The sequence below is a fragment of the Pelodiscus sinensis genome, chromosome 2 (assembly GCF_052426305.1).
Source record: "Pelodiscus sinensis isolate ZL-2025 chromosome 2, ASM5242630v1, whole genome shotgun sequence".
Taxonomy (NCBI): domain Eukaryota; kingdom Metazoa; phylum Chordata; order Testudines; family Trionychidae; genus Pelodiscus; species Pelodiscus sinensis.
Window position 1 is genome coordinate 66,750,359 of NC_143053.1, and position 12,330 is coordinate 66,762,688.

Here is a 12,330-nt window from a genome sequence, read left to right on the forward strand (position 1 = left end):
GCAAGCTACTTGAGGGTTGCGTGTGATTGGAGCTGACAGTAACTGATTAAAGAACTGTGTGAGAGCACTCTAGTCACATGGTTTGCCTATGTGAATTGCTAGAACTACAGTGGGTTTTTTTTTAAATCCTGTAGTAAGCCATTTTCAATTTGCTGTTAACTTGGGCCCACTTTGCTTGCTTTGTGCTGTCTGCTTAGCCAAGCCCGTGAAGATCACTGTTATTTTTAAAGGTAGTTATTTTTAGTGTTGATGAGTAATATGAAAGAAAAGCCTTCTAGACTTAGAAGAGAATAAAGGCCAGCACTGTAGTAAGTCAGTGACTGGTAAAAGATCAAGTAGACCATGATACATTTGGACTTCTATTTTCATAGAGCTTCTGTTTCCCTTCTTTATCAGGCTTCATTACCAACAGTGACTGAAGTGGCAATTTTAAATGGAACTTTCTGAATGACCTTTTGTGTCATAAGATAGCTAGGATACATTCAAGCTAACTAAACAGTGCACGAGCACTAGAAGGTCGGTGTTACAGTAAAAGCTCTTTCTGCAGCCTGATTCTTCTCCCACGTTCCTTGCAGTGTTGTTCCTTTACACCCCTTCCCCAGTCTACATACTTAAATGACCCTCTCAAACATTTTTAGAAAACAGAGAAATGAACACAAAAGTGTGTATTTGTTTACTGCGGGCACCTACTTAAAAATAGGGATGTGAATAGTTAACCAATAAGTCTCACCTACTGGTTCTGTTTAACTGGTAGGGGCTGGAGCAGATCCCCATCTGCTGTGGGCAGAGGGCTACTCCAGCTCCACAGGACCCACCATGGGCAGGGGCTGCTTCTTCTAGCTGGCCAGAGTAAGCCCTATCCGTGGTGGGCCCAGCCTAGTTAACCAATTAAATGACATTTTACATCCCATGTTAAAACCTGGAAACAGTGTAAAATTGTATATGCTGTCTAAGGGGAGTATTTCTGTTAATTTAAGTGTGCTTTGGATCAGTCCCTAGATCATTCTGCTGCTCATTTTGCAGCAGAGATCTTTTCCTGACCTAGACCATCTCCCCACTCACCACCTCAATTGCCTCCCTGCTGGGTTGTCAAACAATTTCATTTTGTGGCGCTCTAGGAAGGGCTCTACAGAGCTGTGGTAACGCTATTTGAGTGTCAAGAATCATTGCTGCAGATTATTCACACTGGGGCTGATAAAATGAAAGAGATTTTATTTCAAGCATTTTACTTGATTAGGCGAGAATGACGGAATTCTTCTGCCCTATGAAGAGTCTGCATGGTGGTAAGAAGCACACACAGACTATGTGCCCATTAAATGTAATAAGAATAAGATCAATAATGCTACTTTCAGTAGGCTCATACCATCTGATTCTTCCTGCCAAGACTATTTAATTCAGTAAAACAGGGTGGCCAACCAGGCACGAAGGCTGTGCTATAGTGCTTAAATTAAGACTAAAATTGGAAATTGTCTCTTCATTTGTAACACAAAAGACATTAATGATGTGTTTTAAAATTGCATTCATTATGAAGAGTGAGCAGATCATAGGTTTACTGCTTTATTAACTGACATGCTGCAAAAGACTGTGGCTATGGGAAAGTAAAATAAAGTATTTAGTTCCATTATAATTCAGTTAAGGGAACAGAAAACCGAGGAAATATGTTTAAGGGATTTTATCTTCTAGTGAACAAATAGGTCAAAGTGTAAGCTTAATGAAAACAAAACTATTTTATTTTACTTTGGGAGACCCTGATCTTGCAAGCCCTAACTGAAGGAAATAGTCATTGCTCAAGCAAATAGTTCCATTTATTCCTAGGGAAAGCCTCATGTAAGGTTTACCCACCTGTGCAAAATTGGACCCATAATTTGCAAGGCATTTTAACCTATAATTTGCACAAAATTTTCATAGACACTAATCAGAATTATGAGCACAAAATGAGGATAGACTGTGGCTTGTGAATGTTCAAGTCAATATCCACTTAATATTTGTCTACTGCAGTGGTCCCCAACCTTTTGGGGCTGCTGAACGCCCAGGGTGGGGCCGCTCATGTATTGCGTGTCCGGGGCTGGAGCTGCTCATGGGCCATGCGTCCGGGGGCGGGATCGCACATGCGCCGTGCACCCAGGGGCAGGGCCGTGCATGCACCACGCGCCTGGGACCGGCACTGGCATGTGCCGCGATCCTGGGGCAGAGTCCACCCGTGCGTCTCGCGCCCGGGGCCGGCACGTGCCACGACCCCAAGGCAGGGGCCGCCGATGCGCCAGGTGCCTAGGGCTGGCACCGGCATGTGCTGCGACCCCGGGGTAGGGGCTAGTGCACCAGGTGCCTGGTGCTGGCACATGCACCGCACAACCTGGGGCCGGCACTGGCATGTGTCCACCCATGTGTCTCGTGCCCGGGGCCGGCACCGACATGGGCCACAACCCCAGGGCAGGGGCTGCCGATGCGCCAGGTTCCCGGGGCCGACATGGACATGTGCCGCGACCCCGGGACGGGGGCTGCCAGTGCGCCAGGTGAAGAGACTGAGGAGACTGAGGAGTCCCCAGGACTCAGGACACCCAGCTGCTTCCTTTCATTTTGAAAAAAAAATCAAATGAAAATTGTTTTTTTCTAACTCATTATTTGAAGTTACGTTAGATCAGAAATTATAACATTTTTAGGGCTCATTCTGAGCTGAAACCTTTTTAAAAAAATGTCAGAAATCCTTACAGAATAAAAAATTCTGAATTTTGTCCTGCTCTGTTTATAACACATCATCATGTAATCTGTGCAAATGGTAATTTTTTAAAGTACGGTGTGCTAGACAGGCAAGAGCAAAGCATTATGATCAACATGAGTGTAATTTACCTGTTTTTGTAGCGTGTCTATTACAACATACAGATCTTTGGCTCTTTTTCTTCCATCTATCTTTTTTTTCTATCTACCTGGGGCAGGGTCCACCAATGCCCCAGGCACCCAGGGCTGGCACAGGCATGTGCCATGACCCTGGGGCAGAGGCCGCCCATGCCCCACGTGTCCGGGGCCGGCACCGCAAATGTGCCAAGCGCTCGGGTGGCAGGGCTGGCCCAGATTGTTCGGCAGGCGCATATAAATGGCCCAGCGGGCGCCATGGCACCCACGGGCACCACACTGGGGACCACTGGTCTACTGTAATATGCTAAAACTTATATTTTGTAGCTACTTATCTCTAAGTTCTTCATTAGTTTTTCTTGGACAATTATACTAAGTCTAAAGTTCATGCAATTTCTACTGTGAACATGTGAAATCCAATTTAGTTCTTCAACAATCCAAAAATAGCCAAATCATTCTCTTCTATCACCCTGTGAACACTGGCACACTCTTCTGGAACATCAGTTATCAGTGGTTCACAGTCAAGAAAGAGATATCAAGTGGGGTCCCACAGGGAACAGTTCTGGATTTGGTTTTGTAAATATCGTCATCAATGATTCAGAAACAGCATAGAGAGCAGGGGAGCAGCCTGTGGACCCTATCCTGCCCACCCCTGTTCTAATGGAATAGGGTGCACTTTGTTCTTGTTCTCAGAGATCCTGAGAGATCAAATCTTACGGTCATTAATAAGTATACAGAAGCTATTTAATGTAATTTTTAGAAAGTTCTTAAAGAAAATTAGTTATTTCTCTCTTCCTTAGAGTCCTGTATAGTTGGAATAAAAGGTCAAAACATTCAAAAAATGTGCCTAAGGTTAAGCGTCTAAATCCACATTTAGTCTCATAATTGAACTGATTATCAAAACTTCTATGGGAGCAGCTGGCTGTTTGGTAATTTTGAAAATCAAGCTATTTATTTAGCTGCTTAAATAAAGAATTAGGAGCCTAATTTTAGGTATTTGTCTTTGAAAATTTGGCCACGGTGCCCAGAGGCAAAGGCAAGAAATATAGTACTAAAAATCTGTGTGAAATTCTCCAAACAAATTTAATGCTTTTTTTTTCTTGCTTTCACTTTTTCTTTCCCAGCTATATAGTTCCAAATTGTTTTTTCTAATAAAGACATCTTATCAATTAAAAAGAAAATCTGTGGTAGATTCTGATTATGAGGAAGCAGATAGAAGAAAAAGAGCCAAAGATTTGTATGTTGTAACAGATACACTACAATAACAGGTAAATTATACTCATGTTGATCATAATGCTTTTCCCTTGCCTGTCTAGCACACCGTACTTTAAAAAATTACCATATGCACAGATTACATGATGATGTGTTATAAACAGAGCAGGACAAAATTCAGAATTTTTATTCTGCAAGGATTTCTGACATTTTTTAAGAAAGGTTTCAGTTCAGAATGAGCCCTAAAAATGTTATAATTTCTGATCTAACATAACTTCAAATAATGTGTTAGAAAAAAACAATTTTCATTTGATTTTTTTCAAAATGAAAGGAAGCAGCTGGGTGTCCTGACTCCTGGGGACTCCTCAGTCTGCTTCTATGGCATCAGGGGCAGCTTGGGGAATCTCTCATTGTGGAGAAGGAAACCCTGAGAACCCTGGCTCCAACTGTAGTCAGCTGACTTAGGCTTGTGGGACTTGAGCTATGGGCCTGTAAACCTGCAATATAGACATTTGTGCTCAGCCTCACTGGGGATTTTCTCCCTATTGTGGGGGTCCCAGAGCTCAGGCGACAGCCTGAACATCAATGTCTACACTGCAGTTTCACAGGCTTGCAGACCAAGTGCTGTGAGCCCAAGTCAGATGACATTGGTGACTGCAGAAGAAAGTCTGGAATCCCAGGGCCCCTGTCTCCAAACCCAGGGCAGATCAAATGACAGGGCTGCTCTGGAGCTGTGCACCCTGGAAGCTTGTGTTCTCTGGCAGCCCAGAAGGTGAACTAGCAGAAAATCAGGCAGGTTTTGTTTGGCAACAGTTCATTGGCACTAATGTTTCTGGAAAACATTTTGTTTTTAACAAATCAGCATCTTATGATGAAAGTCTAACCAGCTCTTGACTTTGTCGAGGGGATAGATCCTGACAGGAATTTGGTCAGCCATCTTGATGGCAACATGTTGTGAGGATTTTTACCTCAAACCAAGTCAAGCTCTAGTTGTGACTGGCTGGTTTATACTGACATTCATTTGGAATGGTCTATACCATTGAGTCCTGGCTTTGCCCCTATTAAGTACTGTGACCATTCAAAACTCATGCTGATAAGTGATAAACCTCTCTACTTTTATCTGACTGTGTGGTCTCCTGAAAGGGGCTTAACACAAACTAGCAGAATCCCTGGAATAGTGACACAGGCACAAGGTCAGTAAAAACTAGAGATAGAAATAGAACCCCTCCTATTTATTACTGAAGGACAGTACAGAGGCAGCTCCACTTGAGTGTCAGTCCTGGGTGACGGGACTTGGTCGCCAATAAATTTGTGATTTATTGTTTATTGCCGGCATCCTCTCTATGACTTTTCATACAAATACGCATGCCAAAATCATAGCCTTATTCATCAGATGTGCTTGCTCGCTCACTTGCTCACATGAGTATGTGGTGACAGTAGTTTTATTATCAGGAATGGGAGATAACGTCTAGACAGACACAAAGGAGGCATGCAGATCATCCCAAACTAAGTGCTAATGACACATTTATTCCACCAATTACCATCTTTGTTCACAGCCCACAAATACTGAAAATCTGCATCAGATGGTTTGAGGGAAATTTACAACTCTGGTTTGCACTCTTTTTGTCTTCCTCTGCCTGTAAAGCTAAACTGTTTCTCTGCAACCTTTACAATGCTGAGGAGGACATGGCAGCCTGCCCAGAGCCCAAGTGCTGTATCTCATAACTGCATGTGAAATTCCATAGGATTTTAATCAGATAGTTTTAAATTTATTGAGTGCTATAAAGGTGCACAATGCTATACACAGGAAATAGCATTATAAAATATTGCTTTGAGGGGTGCAAGGGAAAAACAATCTATAGAAAGAATAGCACTGAGCCTCCCAACTCAAACTTCTGGATGTCCAGCTTTGTATGTGAGGTACAGCACGGGGAGGTGGCCTGTGCCCCTAAAGAAGGAAGCTCTGAACTCTGTACCTATTGCCCCACGGTTCCAAGTGGCCACATTGTGCAGCAGAGTGATTAAATCTAGGGATGATTTAACAGACTACAGATTTGTTACCCTATGTGGAGAGAGTTGTGGATGACAGAGGGTATAGGCAGGGCTCCAAGCCCACTTTGAGAAAGCTGCTAACGGGCCACTCTGCTTTGTTTATCTAAAAGCTCCATAGCCGCAGAGCCTCGTGGCTCCTATTGGTTCTGGTTCCAGTTCCGGTTCACTGTTTCCAGCTCTGGTTTGTGGGAAATGGCGAACCAGAGCCAATGGGAGCCACGAGGCTCCGTGGCTGTGGAGTCTGTAGATAAACAAAGCAGAGAGGCCCGTTAGCAACTTAAACACCGGTCTAGGATGAACTTGAAGTAGGGAGGTATTTGATGACCTAGCTAGGGTGAATGTATACAACTTCCTTCTACTGCATAAAATCAAGACCTTTCAATTATATGCCATCAGCCCTGTATTGTTAATAACGAACCAAAATAGCCCTTCAGCTCAAATATGAATGTCCCATGTGGTTGGAGCAAGAGGACATGAGTTTTACACTTGCTGCCATTAGGGGGAGTGGGGAGGGCAGCTGTGCAACACATTGAGAACTCCAGAGTTCCTAGTTTGAAATGTTTTTAGTGGAAATTTCATTTAAAGGTTTACAAGGGAACACATCCATTCCAACAAGATTTTCCAATGAAAACATTTCAGAACTGAAATCAACCAAGTTTGGCATAGTGGGTCAGTCTTGTCAAATGTTGCCCTCTGGGTTTTTTCACTGGATGAAACACATTGGTTCAGATGAGCCACAGAAAGTGGCAGCTCTCTAGGACTGGCTGGCCTCTGTTCTTTTGGGATCAAGTTTGCATGACAGAACTTGCATCTCATCTGTGGCTAAAGGGAGGACCAAATCCCATCAGCAAGTATGTTTCTGACAACACAGCTAGTGGTTACTGCTGTGATGGAGGACACATTCATTGATTTCACACCATAAAGCTTCCACACCAAAGCCACTCCCTACATTGTGGGACAAAACAAGATTTAGAAATTGGGATGGAAAGAGTTTCTAGACTAAACACATACTTGGCCATTTATGTGTGTGTGGATGTGTAACACAAATATTATACATCTAAATCAGAACATCTGTGCTGTTACATCATTACTCAGATCACTGAATTCCAAAATGTAAGAAAAATACCACTCTCTTATCACATGTTATCACAACTGCCCACTTTTTATTGTAATAGTCGCTGTGGCATACAATTCTTACTTCAAATTCATCTCTCACTCTTTAATTCACCCTAGTGATCCCATATAAGTGCTAGTGTTAAGTGATGTAGAAATTTAATCCTCTTGGCATTTGAAATGGATGGTCATTTTAGTGTGTAAAGATTCAGAGTTAGAGTTTGTGCAGACCTTGTTATTTGCAATCTTGTATGCTAATTTTCTTGCTTTCATTTTTTCTATGCCAGCTATATTGTTCCAAATTGTTTCTTCTAATAAAAACAGTTTATCAATTACAAAAAAAAAAGATGTGTGGTAGACTCTGATTAAGAGGAAGCAGCATCTTAAAGGAGAAAAGGAACCAATAATTTGTGTAACACAATCACTACAAAAAAAGGTAAATTAGACTCATGTTGATCATAATGTTTTGTACTTGACTGTCTAGCTTACTGTACTTTAAAAGTAATCCATATCTCAATTCTGCAATCTGAGTTTAATGCCTTATTTTTGTAGCTTGTAAAAACAAGTGTAAAAAACTATTCAACAGCTTTTCTTGTGGCTATTAATGTCTTGATTGTAAAAATACCCTGTTTATGTGCCAAAGAATTTCCAGTGTCACTCACTTCTTATCACAAATTTGTGGTTCATGGCCAAAGTGTACCCTGACAAGCTCTGAGCGAGTGTTTTGACACTCTATCCATCTTCAGGATAATTAGAAACCTTTAGGGACAAGCGACTAATTGACTACTAACAAATCAAAGCATCAATCTTCTAAAGAAAAACAACTGTATATATTGACCCCTGTTAGAAACCTGTAAAAGAGGCAACAAGATCTCTGATCAACTAGCCAATGAACAAGCCATTTTGGTGATGATCAGGAATAAAATAAAAGCCAGATCTTTTAGAGCACTGCTGAGAAATTATGCTTTACTTACACAGCTCTATAGTAAGTCTGTCAGCCTACGGCACAATTCATTACCTTAACTTATTTCTTTAATAAGTAAAGAGAACAGAGGAAGGAATTTCACAGCTGGCAGTATATGAGCATTGCATCAGCTTTCATCAAGGGACTACAATTTTTAAGGTTGTTTTAAGTCTTGCTTAATTTTCTTAGTTTTTTTTTTATGGGACCTTTTTCCTGGGCAGATGGGAGAAAAAGGTTGAATGGGAGATCAGAATCTGTTGCCAGCCTTCCATGCAGAAGTGCATAGTTATGTATCAGATATTAGAAGATGTATCATCATAAAATTCACACAGCTTGTTGATTGCAGGCCTCAGGAACCTTTTTTGCTAAACTGAAGTATTTCAGATATTTTAATTAAAAAGCATTTACAGAGTACTTTACAGGTTGAATGTCTCCCCACCAATCACATTTCTCACAGACACATCTACGACTACACCAAAATGAAGGTGAGGATCCATCTATATTAACCATTTATGAAGATATGCAATATACAGCAATGGTACAATATTCTGCCCATATTTCTCTAACTAAATTTCTATCAGAGACTTTTTCCCTAGGTCTCATGAACTTCAACTGGAAATGTTTCTGGAAGAAGGAAAAGAACTGTAAGAAGAGAGAGCAAATGCTCCAAATTATTCCTCATGGTGTCCATAAAATGTGAAGAAAAAAGGAAATAGCTTTGGGCTGAAGGACAGATCCTAAATGAAAAAAAATCAGCTAATAAACCAGTGTGTTTATTAATAAAATGACAAGACTTCATATGAGCTTGCATTGTACAGGAGAGAGGTGGGAAATTACAAGATATACATTTCTGTTTTCAGCGATGAGGAAACTCTGGAATGGGGGGTTTGCTGGTGTCGCTCTGCTTTGTAATTCAAGAGTGGCAAGCTGCAGCACTCATACACTCTAACTGGGAGTAATTTACATGCTAGAGGTGGTGTATGGGCAGATTAGGAGTGATTGTTTTCACAATAAAGCAGTGACACAGCCATTCAGATTGTACTCTGGGTACGACACCGGTTAGAGACACAGACATTCAGATTGTACTCTGGGGGTATGTCACAATATCGTTTCTTCCTTCTCCATGTACTCTGTTCATTGGTCCCCCAGCATCCCAAGATGGCCTGTCCTGGCATGACCTTACACAGTAGTGCAACAATAAGGCACAAAAGAACAGGGTAAAAAGAGAAATAAACATTGCAGAAAAGACTATTTTCATTGCTATTGGGCCTTGATTATGGTATTACCAATCTACAGAGAAGGCTTTAATCTAGGATGCACATTTGCATTTATTATTTTAAAGTAATGAAACAAAAATTAAACCTTTGTCAGAACTAAGCATCAAGCTTCAAGGACTTGGTCTATTTGCAAAACCCATCAGTCTAACATACTACTTCAAGAACACCTGTCTGACTACCAATAGCCAAACATGTCATAAGACTTTTGACATCTTTCCAAGATCTTTGCTTTCAGCTATGCCATTAAAGATGGAAAGAGAAGGAAACTAGTGCTGATTTTCTTCCCTCAAGTGGATAATCATGAGTACATCTTATTATTTATGATTGAAAATTTGAAAGGAAAAACTGCTTAAAGACATGGTGCTGGTAAATACCATCTTAACCTGGGTTTAAACTGGGTAAAATAATTGCTTCAAGGTCCAACAAGTTCAGGAAGCACAGATCAATTTCTTTTCAAACTTTGGATATATCCATTCAAAACTTAGGAGTAGGGTCAGACTCGCTACTACATCAGAGTTGGTCCTCTCGACAGAATGATGCATGACCAAAAGGACCTGCACTGGTAATTCATAACCCTGTATGTTTCTAATTTCTTAATGCTTCAAGACTATATGTCTGTATTACTGTTGTTTTCATATAATCAAATACTTTGACTTCTTTATATAATATTGAAAATAGAAATGCATCATGAGATATATAACTTCCTTTAGAGGACACCAAATCAAAATGCATACAGATAAAATGCATACAGACTGATATTCAGTATTAGAATTATGTATATTAATACTGCACCTACTGCAGTTTTACTTTATATTTGTACAACCCTGAATTAATCTGCAAATATACTGCCTTATGTAAACACAATTTAAATATGTAACTAAAATTAAATATAATGTGGTGTATATTAACAAATCAGTTTTAAAACTGAAAATGGCTTAAACTAGGACTAACAATGAAAACCATGATTTTACCTGGTAAAAACACCTCTGGTAAATATTATGTTATCCTTGTTTCAATTAGAAGGGCGTAGATTGGGCAAAACAGAATAGTAACTACCATTAACTAGGAGTGACAAAAAGTGCTGAAGTAAATAGTGTGTGTTTGATATATTGTTGTTTTAACAATTACTGTAAGTCATTTTTTTCAACGTACATAGTGGCTTGAAACAACAGAGCATGTATGTCCATAAATGACATCCTCCTAAAATGATGAAATTACCTGAAATGACCCCTTACCTTGGAGAGCCTGTAGAGTACGAGTCTGAACAACAATACAGAGCTGCAGGACCAGCTGTGGAGCACTTTCCAGAAACGTGGCTAGCAAATGCAGCATACTCACATCCGCATACTCATATACCATTTTCCAATAAAACCGCCATCTGTCGTTCTCTCCACTCTGTCGACTGCGGATACCTAAGTATATCGTGTGGAAATACCTAGAAATAAGAGAGAAATTAATAAGAAGATTTTACAAGCAATGTTTTTAACTCTCAACTAACCTGCAATGTCTCAACATGCTGCAGGAGAATAAATATTCAGAAGGAACATTATATTCTAGTTCATAATATTTTGTTCAATGGGAAAATAAACAAAAATGGTATGGATAACACCATTTTTGAAAGCTTAGAACTTTTGCCTTATTTGTAAAATGCATTCAATTACTTTCAAAGATAAAGCATTTTAGGATGAAATACAGAAAAACTGAGCTCATTTATGACCTTCTGCAAAACCCATTGAAGCAAATGGAAAAACTAAAATAATGGAAAAGTAAATCTAATAAAGTGGGCTCTGGCTCAGGTCCAAAGGCCCTGAACCTGCAACAGGCTCTGCTTGGGCAGCACCTTAGGTTCACATAGACCCATACTGACTTCAGTGGTACTGCACAGCAGCATTATTTCAGAATAACTGATGTTATTTCGAAATAACAAAGTGTGTGTCTACACTGCAAGCCATTATTTTGAAATAATTTCGAGCAGGAGGACTTCTTATTCTGACTTCTGTAATCCTCATTTCACAAGGAGTAAGGAAAGTCGAAGGAAGAGTGTTCTGCCTTTAACTTCCTGTTGTATAGACAGTGCCAAAAGCTGAATGAATTAATCTATTTCAGCAACAGCAACACAACTGATGTAGCTGAAGTTGCGTATCTTAATTCGACATTTGCCATGAAGTGTAGCTGTATCCTGCTGGCAGAGGAGCAAGTATACATGGAGGTAATTGCAGGATCAGAGCCTTAAAGAACTGCAGTGCTCAGTAGCTCTGTTTTCCAGAGTGAGAAGCACAATGAATAAATCACAATCCTTGGCCATCTTAAAAAATATTTTTATTGTAGTCTGGATGGCCGTGTCTACATTGGCACCCTTTTCCGGAAAAGGGATGCTAATGAGACAAGTCGGAATTGCAAATGCTGCGGGGGATTTAAATATCTCCCGCAGCATTTGCATGAACATGGCTGCCGCTTTTTTCCGGCTCGGGGCTTTGCCGGAGAAAAGCGCCAGTCTAGACGGGATCTTCGGAAAATAAAGCCTTTTCCAGAAGATCCCTTATTCTTCTTAAAATCAGGAATAAGGGATCTTCCGGAAAAGGCTTTATTTTCTGAAAGATCCCATCTAGACTGGCGCTTTTCTCCGGCAAAGCCCTGAGCCGGAAAAAAGCGGCAGCCATGTTCATGCAAATGCCGCGGGGGATATTTAAATCCCCCGCGGCATTTGCAATTCGACTTGTCTCATTAGCATCCCTTTTCCGGAAAAGGGTGCCAATGTAGACACAGCCGATATGTTTTGAAGTGGGAACATCTACAACAAATTCCCTTTCTCATGTAGAAACACTATATCTTGTTCCAAAGATTTAAGAATAAGATTAGCAG

General features: G+C 40.6%; 1 protein-coding gene across 1 annotated transcript in view; it reads right to left on the reverse strand.

Moving 5' to 3' along the window:
* XKR4 (XK related 4) overlaps positions 1-12,330 on the reverse strand; it is a 287,758-nt gene that overhangs the window by 82,484 nt on the left and 192,944 nt on the right. The window contains exon 2 of the mRNA XM_075920695.2: positions 10,704-10,903. Within this exon, the coding sequence (XP_075776810.1) occupies positions 10,704-10,903 (200 nt within the window). The remainder of the gene's footprint in view (positions 1-10,703; positions 10,904-12,330) is intronic.